Consider the following 20,888-nt stretch of genomic DNA (forward strand, 5'->3'; position numbering starts at 1 on the left):
AGCTCAGCAGAATGTGGCTCCTTCAATCTCTACTTCATTGGAGATGGTTAGGTTAGTGATTACTTCATGATGAGGATCAGAGCTCCTTGTGCTTGAATAACTTTTAAAAGGTAATATTACAATATTTCTTGTCAAGGGTAGCCTGCATAATCATCCCGATTTAAAAGATGAAACTTATCTCTATTTCATTTCCCCTAATAATTATCATAAAGGTATTTGGAAATCCTGAAATGTATTTTTGTATAACAAAAGAGGTGTTTGTGTTTTTAGTTCTTAGACCAGAGACAGGTACAATTATATTTTCTAGTTTTTCTTATAATAAACTGAAAGACAGGTAGGACTGCAAGTAACAGTTAAATGTTCTAACTTTTCATGACTACAACTTAAATCAGCTACAATAATTCTGCCACAAATTACATATTTTATTTGGAAAAACTACAAAATTTTGCTCAGGGCAAATTTCAAATGTATATTTGAACAATGAATTTGTGAAAAAAAAAGCACTGAAATAAGATCAAAAGAATTAAATTCTTGGGGAGTGCTTTTCTTATGTATCTTTGGTAATATTATAAGTCTCTATTACACTGTCAGTAATATATAATTATTACTGATATAGATATCAGTAATAATTTTATTATCAATAAAATGGGGCTAATGATAGTTTTTTTTAACTTCACAAGGTTCTTGTAAGGTGAATATAGGTGATAGGTAGGAATTATTGTGAACTTTCATGAATAAATCCTCTGCATTATGAGAGGTTTTCAATATTATGTTGCTAAATGCTGCTACAACATTTAGAAATCATAGCCATCCTTCAGTATCTGCAAGACATTGGTTCTAGGAACCCCTGCCTTCCCTCCCCTCCCTTGGGTACCAAGATCTGTGTATGCTCAATTCCCTATACAAAACGGCATAGCACATGCATATAACCTGTGCAGTTCTCTTGTATACTTTAAATCACATCTAGATTTCTCTTGATACATTATATGATGTCAATGCTACATAAATATTTGTGATACTGTATTGTTTAAGGAATAATGACAAGAAAAAATTCCTTATGTGTTCAGCACATGTGCAACTTTTTTCAAAATTTTTTTGATTTGTGGAACCCATGGATTTGGAGAGCTATTATTATATCTTATTTAATATTTTCAGGTGTACTTGAATGTGATCAAAAATTGCAAACTAGTATTTGACAAAATCACGTTTTAAGGTTTTAAGGATCCATTTTAATTTTTTACAAAGTAGAATTTAGAGTTAGCTTGTCATCTCTTTTCATATGCAAAATATGAGTCCTGTAAGGCCTACAAAATATTTTTTCTTTTCTTTCTTTCTTTCTTTCTTTCTTTCTTTCTTTCTTTTTTTTTTTTTTGATCAACTGTTTGGACTCTTTCATGAAATTTCTTTTCAGACCACTGGATGATGAAATTTGAGGCCTAACATTAAAAGACTTTGCCAGATGCCTACTGATAAAGACATCCCTTTTGAAAAAGGCAAAGTGAGAAAAACAAGAGAGCGGGTAATGTTATTAGTATCTGAAGTTACACAGTCCTCCTGGTGGGAAGGCAGAGGGTTGCAGAGTGGAGTGAAAGTTCAAAGATCTGGCCTACCAGCAGGCTCTCGCTAACTAACTCAGAGGAATTGCTTCCCTAGGCAGAACATGGGTTTCTTCATCTAGTCAAGTCTATTCAAATGTATTCTCCTCTCTTTTCTTCTCTAGAGCCAGGAGAGAGCATATGGTATTTAGGTGCTCAGTTCTGATGTACTCTACAATGTATGGTCTAACAAGGCAACCACGAAGAAGGCACAGCCATTGGGTTCTACTCCTGACTCCACCACAATGTGAGGGCAACACGTGACTATGCTTCCTCTGACTTTGACCTAGTTCTCTATAAAACTGACTCAGTTACATTTGCTACCTGCCTCCTCTGAGGAGAGTTCACAAGAATTAATGAGATAATGATGCCAAAGGCCAGATCTTTTAATGGAAGCTGCTAATTATAAGCAAAGCACCGGTGGGTGAGTACATAACTAAAGTCTGACCCTTCATCTCTGTCAAAATGCTCCTGGAATGGGTGACATCATCACCAGATATAAAAGAACATTTTTCTGGAGAAGTGAAAATCAAAAGGGGAAAAAAATCAGGCCTTCAAAGAGTATGAGACAATTGCTATGCACACGAGAAGGATGAAGGTAATGAAATTTTTTACTGCCCAGAGAGAATCTTGCATGGGAGTGCAAAGGGAATTTTCCCAGCTCACTGAGAACAGAAGATGTCAGACAAAAATTTGCAAGATGTCAGAATGGTTGGAAAGACATAAAAAGTTTAGGGAAAGGATATTTGGAAAGCAGATGCACATGTTTCTGGTTTTATATCAAGTAGAATCGCTTCTAACCTGATGAAAATTAGGCCCACTGTTGGGAGGTCAGATATCTTTAGAAACTGCTTTACTTTTTTAAAGGCAGAATATGCTTTATAAAATAGGAGGCACTCTGCGGGAATTTTTTTTTCTTTTTGGCTGAGATAGGAATCCTTTTTCTCTCTTTCTCACTAGGCTCATCTTTAGCCGTTTTTTTTTTTTTTTTTTTTTTTTTTTTTCACTCAAAGATCAAACTTTCACTCATGCTGTTACATATTCTTCTGCAACAGGGTGTCCTTCAAAACATGCAGAGGCCCAGGTGCTGTCCAAATATCTCTTCTGCTCTTACACTAAAGTGCTCACTGCAGGGGAAGTGAGGCTGGGTGATTCATTCTCTCTTTTCCAATTTTCCTGTATTTTTATTGTTACTTTCACAATCAAAGAAAGCAAACATTCAGAAACCTGTTCAATTATTGTATCTAAAACCCTGTCTCTCAGTATTTGGCCTGGTTCTCAGCGAGGCCAGAAGTACACCCACATCTGATGCCCCTGCACTGCTTTACACACGCCTCCTGTTTGCTCCATCCTGAAGGAGCCCAGCGGAAGGCAGAGCCTGTGGTGGTGAGCAGTGGGGCTCCCAGATCAGCTGCCTTCTGCTGAACGCCTAGCTCTGCCAATTACTCTTGTAACTTTGGCACCTCACTGTATCTCAGTTTCCACATCTGAAAAACGGGCATAAGAATGTCTCTATGGCTGGTCATGGTGGTGCATTGTCAGTGACTCAGAAGGCCGAGGCAGGTGGGCTGCAAGTTCAAGGCCAGCCTGGGCAATTTAGTGAGATCCTGTCTCAAAATAAAAAATAAAAAGGGCTAGGGATGTAGCCCAGTGGTAGACTGCATGCCTGGCATGTATGAGTCTCCTGAGTTTGATTCCCATACTACTACACAAATAAATAATAAATAAAACTTTTTATTGTATTGTCNCCTCCTCCTCCTCCTCCTCCTCCTCCTCCTCCTCCTTCTTCTTCTTCTCCTTCTTCTCCTTCTTCTCCTTCTTCTCCTTCTTCTCCTTCTTCTCCTTCTTCTCCTTCTTCTCCTTCTTCTTCTTCTTCTTCTTCTTCTTCCTCTTCTTTTTTTCCCCCCTGTATTCCAATGGAAAATACAACGGGCCCTTTTAGAAAGCCCTAAAATGCTAGGCTAAATTTCCCCTTCAATCTGCCTAAGTAAATCTTCTAACCAGTGCATATTTTCCAGTCCTTTTTCAGAGCCCACAATTAAGAGGTTAAAAAGATGTTGACAGGTATTTCATTGTTTGGAAATAATCTGATGATCATATAATTATTCTGAGGAAATTAAAAGGTGAAATTTGAGCATGAGGAATCTCTATTAATAAAGACAAAAGAGAATGGGCTTATTAAGAAGTGTGTTTTTATATTTAAAATATATTTTAAAGTAAATTATAGTAAGGGCAAAAACATTCAAACAATGGAAATGTTATATAGGAAAAAGAAATTCTCCCTTCAACCCATAATTCCCTATCACCCAGTCTTCTTTTAGGCAATTATAATAACATTTTTGCATATGCTTCCTTAGATGGTCTATGCTTCTGCAAGTAAATATATACATTGTAAGGAGTCAATGTTAGAAAAAAAGACTACTGAAAAGATCAAATTGGATGCTTTATCACATTATTAAAAGAGCAACTTCAGTCTTGCCACTACAGTGGCTAATGAAGAAATAATTTCTAACAACAAACATTCCACGTTTGATATTCATGGAGAAAAAATGCCTTCCCATTAATTTCTGGTATCAATCCAAATGGCAAGTGTAAGAAATTACATTCAGCTTTCCAATATGATTCATTGACACAGAAGAAGAGCTGGTGAAATGGAGCAAGTCATCAGAGGCAGGAAAAATGTAGGTGATGTTAAGAGACAACAAACATTCTATAAGAATAAAAGATGCCTACTTACATTTTATCTAAGTATTTGTTCACATCTTCATCTTTTTCATAATCCTTACAAAGTTGGGCAACCAAAGCTCCATAGGTGAGGACAAAGAGATCTTTGTTCTGTAGGAAAAGGGATGGTTTTATGTTATAGGCAAAGTTACAACAATATACTACTGTATTTTTTTTCTTTTCTTTCCCCTTCCTACCTACTTCCTTTTCTTTACAAAATCTTGGTGTTAGAATCAGCCTCAGAGATCATCTGTTCATTTTCTCCCATCTTTCTATTATTGCAACCCTTTTCATTTTTAGAACAAACTGTACTTACATTTGGATACTTAGCTGGTGCTGTGGAAAGACCTGTGAAATCAATTTCTTAACATGAGAATATCTTTCTATGCCTTTGCTTACATTATATAACTTGCAATGTATTTCATGGATAAAGTATTTTTAATCACTAATTTCTAATACAAATTCCTACTGTTCTAAAATGAACTTTGATTTGTACTGACCCTGTTTTCAGTTGGAAGAAATAATTGGGTGAGATTTCTCCTGAGTCTGCACAATCTTTAATGAGCAGCAGATCTGCCAACGAGAAATTCAGGGTGAACCCAGCTGGAGCAGCAAATTTGTGAGTTTTTTTTTTCTTTCTTTCTTTTTACTTAAAAAAAAAGGGTGTGTGTGTGGGTGTATGTGTGTGTGTGTGTGTGTGTGTGTGTGTGTGTGTTTGGTGGGGGGCGGGGTGCTTGTGTTTTCTTTAGGGATTTCCAAAATATGTCTCATTTTTAGAGTGAATTACAAGTGAAAACTAAAACCAAAGCCAATTTAGATATCATTTAGCGTAGATGTTGAATATATGGGAAACAGAAAACAAAGCTCAATCAATCCATTGGTAATCGCTTCTAATATTGAGTACTACCCGAAAAAGGGAAGGGTATCTTAGAGATAATTAATTCCAATGCTGCCATTTCTCCAGAGGAGAGAATGAGGCTTCAGAAGAACCAAATGACTTGCCCAACTAGCCTGCAATTGTGAGAGCCAGAAAGGCCTGTCAGACTCCAAGCCTCCATTCTGACGCAGCATTTATCACTGAGGTAGACAAAGATGGAGGATACTATTTGGAGTAGAGGTGGGTAGGAGATAGAGGTAAGAAGGAGGATCACTACTGAAAATAAGTCTATTTTTCACATAATCTTTTATTTGTGTGAAAAGTCAAATGTAGATTCCAGATTAGAAGAGGTGTCCTTACCTCTAGGTCCAGGTATCTTGGATAACCTAATATATAGGAGAAGAGAAGGCCTCTGTGTGATTTTTTTTTAAAGCATGGGCAGGAATGCCTTTAAGAAACTTATCAATAAGATTGCTTATTCAACAAATTACTTTTGTAAATATTACATAATTTGATCAAAAGCTTCCAAAATTGGTTCAATACCATCAGACTCTTACGTATGGGTTTATATTGTGACAAACATGTTTCTTCAGTCAGGTAGGATATTTATTAACACTAAATAAAATTTAAATAAATAGAATCTAAATATTATTTGTCATATATGACATACTTATGCAAAAAACCCCCAAAATACCATAAATTTACATAGGATATATGTTACCTATAATTAATTGATATTATGTTATATATTTACTGATATTACAGTAATATATACAATTCAGGTATAGGAAAATAGTGAATATGTTAATATTTTTACCAGGATATAAGGGATATAAGCAAGTGATATGAACAAAAATATTGTTAAACATAACACTAAGGGTCACCATGTATTCAATTTTAATTCTCTTATTTAAATCTTCCATGAACTTAATCACAAATTACAATAATGACTGCAATTATATCTACTTAGCATATAAGAAACCACAGAATAAAACAAAATATGGCTATGTACCAATGCTACAACATAGAAATATCAAAGATGAAGAATGCAGAGAGAGAGAGAGAGAGAGAGAGAGAGAGAGAGAGAGAGAACATGGATGACAATGTATTTCTTGCAACTAGACATAAAGCAAAAGAATTTGAAAAGGAGAAAATATTATAACCCACCTACAAGCCATAGCCTCAGTATTGTGCCCATTTATAATTAAGGTCAGACTAAGAAAATGGCAACTCCCTACCACACACACTCTTTCTTGTTTCAAGACCAAAGGCTGTACCTTGAAGTACATGTGCAGTTGGATCTCAAATCCACACCACAGATCCCAAGAAATGTCAAAATAAATTTATTTATTTTTATGGTTTTTAAAACCATAACAACCAACAATTTTCATATGTGAAAAATGGAACACTTAATTATTTTCAGAGGTTTGTGCTATATCAGGATAAAAATGTTTTACTGGTACACACACACACACACACACACAATATGAACTATGTACAATAATTTTTGGTATTTGAGAACTTGATAGTAAAAGAAATCAAGATCCAGAGTGCCAGGGACAGGGGGCATCTGCATGCATTTCCAATTGGGGTGTGCCAGTTACTCACTACAACCCAAAGTACCCAAGGCTAAAATTACTTAATTACATCAAATGCCCATTATTCTCCTGAAGTAATTAACATAGTTTTAAACTTAACCATGATTTTCACATCTATAACATCTAAATGGCTAAAGCTATTATGAGAGAGGATTAAAAAAGAATATTATCTTAACTGAATCTGTACAAAATGAAATTAAAAAAAAAAACCTCTGAATTTAAAATAGAAAGAATAATAACACGGAGCAAATATAAACACATTTAAGACTACGAAATAAATTTTTAAAGGTAATCTTTTAACACCTACATTTTTTTGATGATCTTACTCATATTTGATTTTACACATAAAATTTAACTATTTTATATATATTTAATTTCTTATTTCATGCAATATATAATACAAAGAATTGCTTAATCTTTTTGTATTTCCTCACAGAGACAAGAGGAAAATTCCTCACTTTTATGGATGTAATTAATCAGGAAAGAAGACCCTAAAATCTCTATAAAGAATCGATTATTCAGTTACAGTGAGAGATAATTTGTAACCATTCCCAGAGGTGTCATTTATGATACGCTTCACCAAACCCAATCTTTGCTCAACTGAAAAATTCTACTTGTAGCATCACCTTTCAAAATAAATCAAGAATTGCTCAGAAAAAACATCTTCTATGAAGTAGAATAATGCTCCTTTATAAAAGGATCTTACAATTTTTTGGTATTCCGGTCTTCTATGTGCAGGGCGAGACATAGTGCTTGGTAGAGGAAGAATGTGATCTTCAATTTCTTTTCTTTTGTCTATAACTTAGAGGTGCATAAGTCTTCCTCCGTTTTGAGTTTTGCAAATTCCTTCTTGCTTTGAGGCAGGAGTGCTACTTCTGCCTTCTACTGCTTTTGCTCTTTGCTGAACTCAAGAGGAAGACAAAAATCATGAACAACAGGACTGTCTTGTGTCTACGTAATTTGCCACTGCTCAAATAACTGCTTGACTGGTCAGGATGAGTTGTAATCTGGACCCATAAAAGTTGATAGTGTGAAGTCAGATCAGAAGCACCAAGACACTAAAAATTCTTTAGCCCTAGGGAGTTCAAGAGTGGTGTTTTGTTCTCATGCCAAGGCATTGTTTTAAAATCACAAACAGAAACCTTTATAATCTAGAGAGAACTAAATGTTAGCATTATTCAGTCTTGTATTGATTGTCCTATGAATTAGAGAGACAAGATCAGCAATACGTAGGCACTAAATCCTCATTCAAACCTTATCAACAACTCAAATGGGTATCACATTGTTCTCAGGTCGTAGGCCCCCATATTGTGTGATTACAATATTCAAATAGTCAAATATATCCTTTATCTTTTTTCTTCTTTTCATAAGCAGCAACAGCATTTTAAGAAGTGTTGAATCAGTGATAATTTCTTTCAGAACTGTTGCACAAAATGGGTGCTCTATAGTTTAATAATGTATGTGATGATTTTGGCAGAGAAAGTAAGCCCTTAGCTTTCTTTTGATAGTTTCTAAGATGTTAACTATTGAAAGCTTGCTTTATTTATACAGAAATAAAGATATTTAAAGTTCAAACAAGAAATCTCATCTTGACAACTATGGGGTGTGGAGGATCAAAGCTGTTCCAGAAACAGAAGCATAAAGTTCAGTTTAGAAAAGTAGTTTCCTACCTCTTTACAGTTTGAGACAATTAGTTCTATTAGCTCTGGCATATTCTTGCTATAAAGGAACAGACTAGTGAATACTTTGAAGAAGTGTGAGGTAGTTGAAAGAACCTTGGAGGACTGGAAAGACTCAGGCTGAATTGCACTTCTACAATTACTGGCTGTGTGGCCTTGGGCAAGCCACTTTATTGCTCTATGGCTCAGTTTTCACATCTGCAAAATAGCAGTAATAATACCTACCTCAAAGAATAATTGTGAGTATCAAAGAGATAATATGTGCTATAAAACACACGGTAATGCGCTAAGTAAAAAATAATAGTCAATAACTATAGGTTATTCCTGTAGGTGAATTTATTGAGTGGAATTGTATAATATTTATGGTATTTCCATTAGTGCCTAGATACTATGATCTCAGGAAAATCAGTTTTGTTGAGTTGTGGGGCATGGAGGACTTTTCAGTAGCAGATTAATGACAACTTGTATAAACTATACAATTTACAACATGGTATTCATTCTCTTTGCCTTGTTTTAATTCATCTATAATCTGTGATGTAGTCACTACTGTAATCATTGCCATTTTGTAGAATAGGAATCTAAATGTAGAAAGACTAGAAATTTGTTCAAATATGCCTAGATAGTGGGTGGGAAAGGGATTTGAGCTAACTTTATTGATTATAAATTAAGACAGCGTTGTTGTTTTTTTCCCCTATTGCACATATTCTAATTATGTTAGGACAAAATATTTTCGGGGTAGGCTCACAAAGTCACTAAGGTGCAGCTATCGCACATTGATGGGCTTAGTGTAGAAACAGAGAAAAACAGAAAAGATCTGTGTGCTCGGAGAGAGCGTATGATAATACTGGAATCAATCACTAAACTCTAATGGCTGTGGTAGGACCGCATCAGAGCCATTGTGGGAATTCAGGACATTGTGAGGAATTTAGAGAAAGCGAGCTCTTCCTCCAGACTAACAAGACTACTCTCTACCCAACAGCCCTCTTCCTGGGACACAGGGATAGAGAAAGAAGAACTTAGTTTCAGCCCAGAGACTTTGTACCAAGCAAAGCTGCACAAATGCAGCTGTAGTCATTGTCACTGGGTACACTGGTTTGCTGTTTTTCAGACTGTGAAACCCACTGACCTTCAGCACTTGTTAGGATCTGAGGGAACCTTTGTTTTGTTGTCCCTGGCTCATTTTTTTTATTTAAAGCCACCCCCTACTTAAATAGAAGACAGCTCCAAGTTTATATTTGAAGCAGGTAAATGATCTGTAATATCTAGCCTGGCAATAAACTACGAAGGAGAATCATTTCAAAATAATACACAGGTAGTTTTTTTCTCTCAGTAGAAGTTCTTTAGGCTGGCCAGGACTGATTTTGGACCTAGGGCTGAGACAAAGAAGTGTTCTTGAGTTTCATCAAATGTGCACTGTAATGAACCAATCCAAGTAAATGGTGAACTGGCCATACCTCTACACAGGGCCTTTGGGAGGTATCTGGGCAGGTGAGAGGTGGGAAATAGCTAATAGAAGATGGATGAGAGCTATTTCCTGGTACCATAATATCTGGTCCAGAGGCTTAAGCCCAAAAGAAAATAGATTACTCATTTTTTTTTCAAGCTCTTTCTATTTCTTAAGCCCAAAAGAAAATAGATTACTCATTTTTTTCCCCAAACTCTTTCTATTTAAGGCTGGTTTTAGTGTTTATTTTATCTTGTGTTATTTCAGTAATATCTGTGTGTGACTTGTCCCTTAAGGATAGCCCTAGAGTTTGGTGACAATCCCATATCTATGTGCCAACTTGTACCTTGTGAATGAGGTGGTGGGTCCATGCTGAGGAATATACATTTGATACCTATGTGTTGCAAACAGCTGCAAGTTATCTTTAACAAGGAGACAATTTAGCTCTAAATTTCTATGGTCTGAATGTCCCCTCAAAATGCACTTGGCTTAAACTTAATCCCCATTGTGGTAGTATTAAGAGGTGAGGCTTTCTGAGAACTGATTAATAGCCATGAAGCTTTTGTCCTCATGAACAATGAAAGACTTGTAAAAAAGCTGGACAGAACTAGCTCAGGCCTTTTTATGTTTTGCTCCTCTGCTATATGAGGACACAGCAATAAGGTGCCATCTTGGAAGCCTTGAGCAACACTCATCAGACATCAATGTTGTCATCTTAATCTTAGAGTTCCCAGCCTCTAAAACTGTGGAATATAAATTTGTGTGTGTGTGTGTTTTTATATAAATTATCTAGTTTCATATGTTTTCTTATAACAGCACAAAAGGACTAAGACAAAGCCCGAAAGATAATAGATTACTCATAGATGTAATCCATCACAGCCATTGACAAGTTACACACACACTGGCACTGCAGATGAAGTCATTATTTCAATAGCTAACAATAAAAAAACTTGCAAATTTGTTGTCAGTGAGCTCCTTTACAGCAATAATTTGACACTCCAATAGTGACATCTACTCCATCAATGGTCCATCCTTTCCTACATAGTTCCCAGAAAGAATGGTCTGTAATTTCCTTTCCCACTTCCACATTTCTCATATACTCTAATTAGGTAGGCTTTTAAATATGAAATTATAAACCTAAGGAAATATGTGGTTTTTAATACTTTACTGAACACATTGCTATATATATTTCAGGCTTTATTTTCAGCAATAAAGCAGGACTGATACAGCTACACCCTCTTTAATTCTATTTTCCTTTCATTTTCAGTGGTTACATTATCCAGAGCTTGATGATGATCATTCTATGCATTTTTTTAAACTTGAGATATGCAACTATCCATAAAGAATATATAATAGTATTTGGAGTTTTATATAATAGTATCTTACTACATGTATCCTACAGCTTGGATTTTTCTTAAAGTTATTTAAGGTTTATCGATTTCCATGCCTGTTACTGTAGATTAACAGATTTATAGCAGGGATCAGCAAAACTTGTCTGTCAAGGACTAGAGAGTAAAAATCTTAAGTTTTGCAGTCATATAGATTTTGTCACAAGAACTCGGCACTGCTGCTGCAATGTAAAGGTGGTCTTTATCCTGAAATAACAGACATGTGACTATGTTCTATAAAACTTAATTTATAAACCCTGAAATTTGAATTTCATATAAGTTCCACATATCACAAAATAGTTTACAATTTTTTATACCATTTTAAAATATAAAATCCATTCTTAGCTTATAAACCATATAAATCAGACAGTGGGCCAATTTGGTCCGTAAGCCATAGTTGCCAAACTCCACTCTATACATTCTGTTACCATGGTGTATTAATTTATTTCCTTATTATTGGACATTAGTGCTGGAATTTCCCCTATGATTTTCTACATAATCAATATATTTTGCTAATTATTTTGTGGGTAGTTTATAAAAATGTTTATTTTCTATTTTGGGGGGGATGAAATACTACATATCTCTACCTGAACACCTATATCTTAGACAAAACTTGCTAAGATTATTCTTTGCATTTTTTGTATACTTTCCAGTGTCTACTTGATCAATTCATTTCTGATAAAGATATGTTAAAAATCTCTACGATAAAACTGTTACTTTATAGTTCAATTAGCTTTTGCTTTATATATTTCAAAGTTACGCAGTCACAGACATACAAGTTGACATTGGTATATCTTTATAATGGATCGTTGCTTTTATTATGATGGAACATTCATAATTAGCCCTTTTGACATTATTTGCCTTAGTTCACTTTTACCTTCTGTTAGTATTGTTCTCAGTGATCTACAGTCCAGTGCCTTTCTTTTCAAGCTTTACATGTGGTAAAATTTTGAGAGTGTCACTTGTAAGCAGAATAGATTGTTTACCACTTTATAGGCAAGTTGAAGCCAGTTCTGGCATGGGGGTTAAAAGTATGTGCCAGACCACCTGGTTCCTGATGTTGGTTCCTCCATTCATCTCTGTGTGACACTGAGAAATTTTCTTAATCTCTCCAGACTTAATTTTCTCAGTCTGTAACAACATTGAGGATAACATAATAACCTCATTATTAAGTGACTGTGGGAATTCATTGGGACAAAGTTCTTAGAACAGTGCCCAACATGTAGCACACCTAGTAAGTGTTAGCTATTTAAAAATTTAATTATGATTTTTCATGTATTAGGTCTCATTTCTACTGCTGTTTTGTTCTCTCTTTATCATCTTTTTCCTTTGTTTACCATCTCCTTTTATATCAACATCCCCCTTCTATTTCCTTTATTTTTGAATGACCTATACATTTTACATTTATTCTTTTTGGAATCATACTTGAATTTTATGGTTTTATTGAGATATAATTGCTGTACATTTTGATGAGAATATATATATATGTGTATATACATAATATATATGTATTCATCAAATTAATCAGCATAATTAACATTTTCATCACCCCTAAATAGACAACTTAGGTTGTCTATTTGGCATCCATTAATTACAGGGTCAAATAATGGCCAAGTTGTTTACATCTCCCCTGTGACCCTGAACCCATGTACTGAACCACCTCCTTATCTAACTCTCACATAGTAAAGGAAATATTTTCCTGCCCTAAAGCAACTCATGTTCAGGTCACACACATGTAGGGACAGTTTATTGCCAAAAGCCCACTAGAATTATCTAAACTAGCCAGTCCTAAGTGTTTGCCCTTCCTGCTGTGCCTTTCCCATAGAAACCCCAATAAATGCTCTGGCTTAGCCTTTTCCTTCCTCTTTCTGCCTCCTGACCAAACCTGTTGCTTCCTTATATGACCTAGTATGACACTGCATACCCCCTTGTCTGGGAGAAAGATCCTTCTTTCTCTGATGTTGGCATCTCTTTGTTGTTACTTAGTCACTTTCATAAATTAAAACTCTGTGGGTACAAATTGATACAACTCTCGAAAAGTTTTCTCAAGTCTCTTTGTAATTTTTCCCTTCGTATCCCTCCTCCCCTACTTTCTAGGCAGGCATCGGTCTGGTTTCTGTCAATACAGATTAATTTATAATCCCTTGAATTTATATAAATAGAATCATATACTACATATCCCTTTTTCTGAATTATTTCATCCAGAAAATTATTTTTGAATTCAGTAATGTTTTGCTTATTTAAATAATTTTCCCTTTTATTTTGCTAGTAATATTCTCTCAAATGGATATTATAATTTGTTGATTCACACATTTGGTGATGGACATTTGGAGTATTTTTTATTTATACCTACTATAAAGAAAGTTGCTATGGTCATTCATAGATAAGTTTTCATGTAGACATATGCTTTCATTTGTCTGGTGTAAATAACTAGGACATAAATGTCTGTGTTATATGATAGGTGCCTAGTTAACTTTTAAAGAAAATGTGTAGTTCAAAGTAGGTTGTCCAACTTGACATTCCATAATCAGTGTATGAGAATTCCAGTTGTTTTGCATTCTTACTGATCTTTGGTATGGTTAATCTTAAATTCTAGCCATCTTAGTAGATATGTAGTGATATCTTATTATAATAATACATAATATATGTAATAATTGCCTTAGTTATATCTTTAGAAATAAAAATAGTGTTTTCTATAGTTAATAATTAAAGAGACCTTTAAAAAGTATCCTATTGTGCTCATCAATATTTTTGCTCCCATGTCTTTCCTCAGGGTTCATTTTTCTTCTTGCTGTAATATATCCTTTCATAATTCCCTCAATGAGGTTCTGTGGGAGATCAATTTCCTAGTCTTTATGTATTTTTATTTTGCTCTGTCTTAAATGACAATTTAGCTGGTACTAAGCACCTTAAAGATAGTGTCTTCTAGGGTCTATTGTTACTGATATGAAGTCTATCTTTAGTGGGATATCTGTCTTTTCTTTTTTTGTAGCTATTAAGAATATTTCCTGTTTTCACATTCTGCATTTTTCTTTGCTGTGTCTAATTGTAAATTGATCTGATTTAGTTCTGCTCAGAACAACCAACATGCTCATGATGTAAAAACTTGACTTTGATTTTGCTATTAGTTATTTCTTTTCATAAATATTGCTTCTCTGCCTCTCCTTTCTTTTTTCTCTTTGAAATTCCTACTAGATTGTGAGTTGCTTAATCTGTCTTCTGTTTCCCTCAGCTGTATTATTTTATTTCATTGTCGTATTGCACTTTGGATGAGTTTCTCTGTTCTGCATTTTAAGTGACTAATTACATGTTTAACCATGTACAGTTGAAAGTTTTGAGAAGAAAAATTTAAAACCCCAACCAAGCCTAGTCCAGGGCCCTTCATATAGGAGCCACGCAATAAATATTTACCAATCAAATCAACATAAAATTACCTTACATATTTGATCATTTCATTAGTTACAGATATGCTAGTTCATTAAAAATAAAATATCACCTTTTTATATAAGAAAAAGATACCACATAAACAAATTTGCAACTTAACTTTTAAGGCAGCACATAGCAATATTCTGGGAACAGAAACAGATTTTAAATCTTTATGCAAAGTTAGAATGTTTTTCTTGTTATTTGGCTTTGGGGGTACCTAGGCTTATTCTTCTTTGGAAAATTTTTGGGGATATGGTAGAATCCTTAGGTTATGGAATTTCCAATGGACCCTAAGTTTCAGATTGTTCTAGTATTTGATAATATTCATTATTCTGTATATTGTAACTTTATGATGATAGAACCCTCATCTAGTACAAAGGCAGGAGTGTCTCTGTTTCGCTTCCAGCACTCTATTTCCTGATGCTCAGCATTTTGTGTTGTACAAAGCAGCACACAGAGATGGAGGCAGTCTGTTCCACAAGCAACCTATGCTCTTTTTTTTTTAAAGTAAGATTAATTTTTTTTTGTTGTTTGTTTAGTTGTCAATGTACCTTTATTTTATTTATATGCAGTGCTGAGAATCAAACCCAGTGCCTTACACATGCTAGGCAAGCGCTCTACCACTGAGCCCCAGCCCCAGCCCCGCTATGCTCTTTTTACTCTTTTTAGTAGGAAGATGTATTGAAAATTTTCTCAGTTTATACATACCAAATGAGAACTGAGATACCTTCCATTTCTTCTAGCTATCATCTGGTGTGTATTTATTAGGTCAGGATTCACAAAGTACCTAAGGAAAGATGTTAGAATCCTTTAAACATGTAAGTATGTTGGGTCACTTGACATAACCAGTTAAACCAGTAAGAGCCCATAAAATGGTTATAGCTGTGGAGTCTAATGATCAGAAAGGGCCATAAGCTGATTTGTGGATGAACTTCCCATGATGAGCCTGACCCTCAACAATATTGTTTCTTCTCTGCAGAGAAGTGGAACCTTTATCAACTCTTTGATTGCAGTGTTGACTATTGGTGGACAACAGCTGTTCTCTTCATTCACTTTCAGATGTCCCTGTCAAGTTGGAAAAAACTTCTATTATGGTTCAGCCTTTCTTGTCATTCCTGCTTTGATCCTTCTGATTGCTGGCTATGCTCTGAGAAACCAAATGTGGACGATTACCAGTGAATACTGTTGCAGCTGTGTCCCCCGCCGCCGGAACATCAGTCCCTTGGAGCGCAGCCTGGCTTGCCTTAGGATATTCAGCATCACAGGGAGGGCGCTTGTTGCACCATTAACATGGCTGGCGGTGACCCTGCTGAAAGGCAATTACTATGAGTGTGCAGCAAGTGAATTTGCATCTGTGGACCATTACCCGGAGTTTCAAAATGTCACTGCCAGCAAACGAGAAGAGATCCTAGCTGGCTTTCCATGTGACAGGTCAACTCCTTCTAATGTGATCCTAGTAAGAGATGAAGTAGCTCTTCAGCACAGGTACCAGTCGCAAGTAAGTTTTTGATTTTTTTTTTTTTTTTGGCACGCTATTCCATAATTACTATAATACTGGAAACATCTCACATTTCTGCTACTTCTAGTATTGTCTGATTATGGAAAAAAACTAGATTCCATTCATCAAAATGAGTTCCACTGAGCAGTTGCATAGATTGTAATTAGGACATTGTGCTTTGGAGTCAGCAAACTGGGATTTAGTCTTGCTTTGCCATTCATTAGCCTGAAAAATTTTGATTAAGTTATCCATGCTTCACTTTCCTCATTTGTAAAATTGGGGTATTAATAGTATTTACTGCATAGAATTGTTGTGAGGAATATATGAGCAATATATTATATATCTAACATGTAATAAATGATCAATATATCATACATCTAAAATAACATATCTAAAATGCCCCGCCCTATGAATTTATATTAAAAATAATGAATTTTATGAATATGGTTAATACTGTATTGTAAATCCCAGCTTGCTGCATGTATGTTCTCACGATCTTGCTTAAAATTACAGGAAGCTTAATTATGATTTAAATATCTCCAATGATGCTTTTAAATTTGGTCACTCCATGGACAGGTTTGTGTCAAAGTATGGGATGGAGTGGGAGGAAAGCTTGCATCTACTACATTTATAGATTAAATTTTAGAAGTACAATTTTGCATTTTGTCAGGAGGGAAAAAGTCATTGCCTCCCATCAGTCTCTCCAAGGGGTTTAGGAAAAACATACTTTCAAAATACTGTAATACAGTAAAAACATATTTTTTAAACCTCTTACTGCAAAGACATATAAGATTTCTTACCTAAAGACTTTCAGTTATTAAAACTGAGGAATGCTAATGCAGTTTAATTGAAAAAGAAACTATAATCAAAACAGACAATACTGAAGTGTTGCAATATGTTTAAGAAAAGTTAAAAATCCCAATAGGTTATGCTTTGTCTCAATTTGTTTTTTTTTTTTTTTACACTAGCCCTAAAAGTCAGGCAGAGAGGAATCTTGTGAAGCTATGTGACAAGTCAAAAAATCAGTAGGATTTTTAAAAAAATGTTCTTGCTTAAGAAAAACTAAAATATAATACAGATATTATGGTAAGATTTTCTTAAGGTCAAAATAAAATGCATACACAGATTACTATGAAAAAGGTCATTTTACAGTTCAAAGTACCATTACCAGTAGGTTTTGCTTTTGTGACAACAAAACTTATATATTTTTAGATATTTATCATCTAAAGTACTGTATAAATATTTCATGTCTCCACTTTCTCATCATATTGAGAGGTAGATGATATTAACCCCGTTTTACAAATGAGTTGCTAAATTTCAAAGAGTTTATGTAACTTGTAGATGTTCACAGAGCTAATAAATGGTTGATTAAGATATCCAGAGGTCATGTTGTTTCCATTTCACCAGGTTGCCTTCTGCAACCACCTTGAACTTCATTGTCTTTTGAAGAATATATGTTGCTTTTCAGTTTGAGTTTTCTGAGTTGACTATAAGGTCATATTAAGTTAAAATTCCTTCTTTGTCCATGTCCCATTGTAAAATACCTCTGACATTAGTTTCACCCATTTCAGTCTATCTTCTACACACATGCCGAAAGTATCTTTTAAATGTAAGTTGGATGGTGAGGTCCCTCTCCCTAAAGTCCTTTTTCTACCAGCCTAAGCAGAAATCCAAATTCCTGGCATTACATACAAAGTCCTTCACGACTTCTTCTCCACGACTCCTATGAACCTGTGAATACAAGTTTCTTGTGGTTCTCCCAACTCTTCAGGCTGTTATATTCCTGTCTTCTTTCCTTAAGGATTCTCAACTTCTTGCATCTTGTGAACTTCTTTTATTCTAAGTCTGAATACACTCGTCTGGTAAGTGTTCCTGATGTTCTTCTCCCTAAAACGAATTCAATTCTCTTCTATTGTGCTCCTTCGGTGCCATGTTTATTCATACCAGAAACGATCACATTGTGCTCTCTTTCAGCTTGCTTATTAATCTCTCCTTTTGCGTCTAAAGACTATAAGGAGAATAAATCCCCATTTGAGTCCCCATTATCAAACACCACAGGCTGCATAAGGTAGAAAGTCAAACTGGAGCTTAATAAGTGATAGTTTATGAATTAATGGGCATCTAAGATGACATTTCTGCCACTATGCTGGCCTCTATTTGGTTAAATTGTTACAAATATAAAACTGTAGTTTTTAGCCTCTATAGAGGCTAAAACTTGCACTGTGCCATCCTAGTTACTCCAGGCTTGTAGTCAAATGGCAAGATACAGAAGAGGTCTTCATTGCCCAAACTGGCTGCATACTGTTGTACTGTTGGCTTCCCTAAATGTGGGGAACTTGTCTTTCTTAATCTATTTACAAAGCAATTGTTAAATATTAAAAATAATAATAAAAAGAAAAAAATTATTCCAAGACTAGAAAACATTTATGGTGGTCTTTAAAAGCATGCACTAAATACTAAATAGTCCACTTGAAAATAATAAGGTACTACAAGCTGCAATGACTATACTATCCATAATAAATTTAGAGACTTGAGTTTCCTCACTGTCTTCTTTAGTTGCGAAAGAGAGGAAAGAGCAATACAGGAAAAAATATCAATGAATACTTGTTGGCACATGATTGAAGACATTTTGGGAGGCTACCATTATTGTCTATCATACTATTATTTTTATCACCATCATTACCAAATATTCATTAAGCTCCCAAGGAATGAATGGGCCTGTACCTAATGATTTGAGAAGTAAGGTTGAGCTATAAGCAAAGAACAATGTTTATGTATCTTATGTAAGGTTAATTGATGGGTTATGGCGTCTGTGACTTAAAGAATAGTACTTTAGAATCCATTCCATATTAACTGGTCAAATTCCTTTGTAATCTGAAAGCCAAGTTGAAACGACTTGACCTATCCTCTCAGATTCATTTCCACATCCAATGATCAGCTCTTGTTAATGTATTAGAGACTAGAAAAACAAAGTTTTTACCCATATCTAAATTCTCAGTTTTGTAGGAATCCCTCTTGACATGGCTGTTTCTTGAATATTTGATGTATTGATGTTTTCTGTTTTTCTTCCTAATAATTATATGAAGATGCTGGGCTGGATTTTGATCACCTTGGCAACCATTGCTACCGTGGTCTCCTGCTGTCTGGCAAGGTGCTGCTCTCCCCTCACCTCTCTGCAGCTTTACTACTGGACCAACCACCTCCATAATGAGAGAGAGCTTTTTGAACAAGCCGCAAAGGAGCACTCCAGTCTTCTCATTGGGCAGCGCATAAAGAAACTATTTGGCTTCTGTCCTGGGAGTGAAGATGTCAGACACATTCGTATTCCTTCATGTCAGGACTGGAGAGATATTTCAGCACCTGGTCTTCTATGCATGGGTGACACCTCACAGGGGCACTATAGCTTTCTTGGAGACAGGGTGGTTGAGGATAATGAAGACAAACCAGAAGGCATTGAATTAAAACCTTGATAATAGCATCTTTAACAATTCAAGTTATTTAACAGATATTTGACTTTATGATGATGGAGTTTCAATGCAATCTCTTCATCATTTTCTCTCTCCATTTAATATTTGTTGGTAGAAGTTCATCCAAAAATACTATTTCAGAAATCAGTTTGACAATTGTGTCCATCTCTCCCTTTTTAAAATTCATTGATGGTTTGGTAATGCCTACAGTGTCATATTGATCTAATAAAAATATGAAATTTTAAGTCACATCAAAATTTGCCTCTTTTTTCCATTATTTGCTATTTGTGAAAATTTATATTTCTGAGTGGCATTTTTTTCATCTCCACATGTTAGCTACCTCATGCAGCCATTGTGAAGACTAAATGTAATAACATCAGCAATATGTTTACTGCAGCACCTTTCATAAAGTGTTAATAAATTTTAATTTTTCTCTTCCCCTTTAAACTCTGTCTCTTCTATCATTGTTTTCCTTACCTCTAATTTCTGGCTTTCTCTATTTCTACCTTTATATAATATCTAGAAAGTTTCTACTGTCTATTCCTCTTTCTTAAAATCTGAATATCTGACCTATTGGGAAGAACAATAAAATGCCTTGCTAAACTAATAACATGTGAAGAAGGTCTTCAGTCATCCTTCCATAATCAGGAGGAAGTGATGCCTTATGGTATCATCATTAGTATCATACTGTTATTTGTAGCTTACTACATATTCGGAGCATTTTAATGGCCTAGACTACATACAAGGATTATTCTAGAAAACTTACTCTCTGTGCTCTACTACAGGGTCTCATCTGTGCCTCTTATTTATCAAATCGCACCTTGCATTAGAAGTCTGTTTGGGAAACCAGGACTACTGTTTGTTCTTGTTTATCCATTACTATAACCCCAAAGGGGAAAATATGTCCCTCCTCTGCCTGCCTTTGCTATGTGATTTCTAGTATTTGACAATTTTCTAATTTATCTTGATTCTTTTTTAATATTTTTATTAGTGCATTATACATAGTAGTGGGATTCATTATGCCATATTTGTATATGCACACAAGATAATTTGATCACTCTCATTTCCCAGTACTGTCCCTTTCCCTTCCTTCTTCCATCTCCCTCATCTACTCACTCTACTGATCGCCCTATTATTTTTATTCTTATTATTACTTTAGCTTGTACATTGTAATTGCGTGTATATATGTACA

The 20,888-nt window shown here is 35.0% G+C and overlaps 1 protein-coding gene across 3 annotated transcripts; it reads left to right on the plus strand.

Annotated features, from left to right (window-relative positions):
- The first annotated feature begins 1,359 nt into the window (after positions 1-1,359).
- Positions 1,360-20,008, plus strand: Calhm4 (calcium homeostasis modulator family member 4). Of its 3 annotated transcripts, XM_048792325.1 has the most exons (4): positions 1,360-2,019; positions 4,831-4,938; positions 15,791-16,229; positions 19,316-20,008. In XM_048792325.1, the coding sequence occupies exons 2-4, from the start codon at positions 4,880-4,882 to the stop codon at positions 19,697-19,699; spliced, it is 882 nt and encodes a 293-aa protein (XP_048648282.1). In that variant the 5' UTR covers positions 1,360-2,019; positions 4,831-4,879; the 3' UTR covers positions 19,700-20,008. The 3 variants fall into 3 exon arrangements, with proteins under 3 accessions (XP_048648282.1, XP_048648315.1, XP_015353922.2); XM_048792358.1 differs by lacking the exon at positions 1,360-2,019 and having other exon boundaries at positions 4,803-4,938; XM_015498436.2 differs by lacking the exons at positions 1,360-2,019; positions 4,831-4,938 and having other exon boundaries at positions 15,627-16,229.
- The last annotated feature ends 880 nt before the right edge of the window (positions 20,009-20,888 follow it).

This window comes from Marmota marmota, unplaced genomic scaffold (assembly GCF_001458135.2).
Source record: "Marmota marmota marmota unplaced genomic scaffold, marMar, whole genome shotgun sequence".
Classification (NCBI taxonomy): Eukaryota; Metazoa; Chordata; class Mammalia; order Rodentia; family Sciuridae; genus Marmota; species Marmota marmota.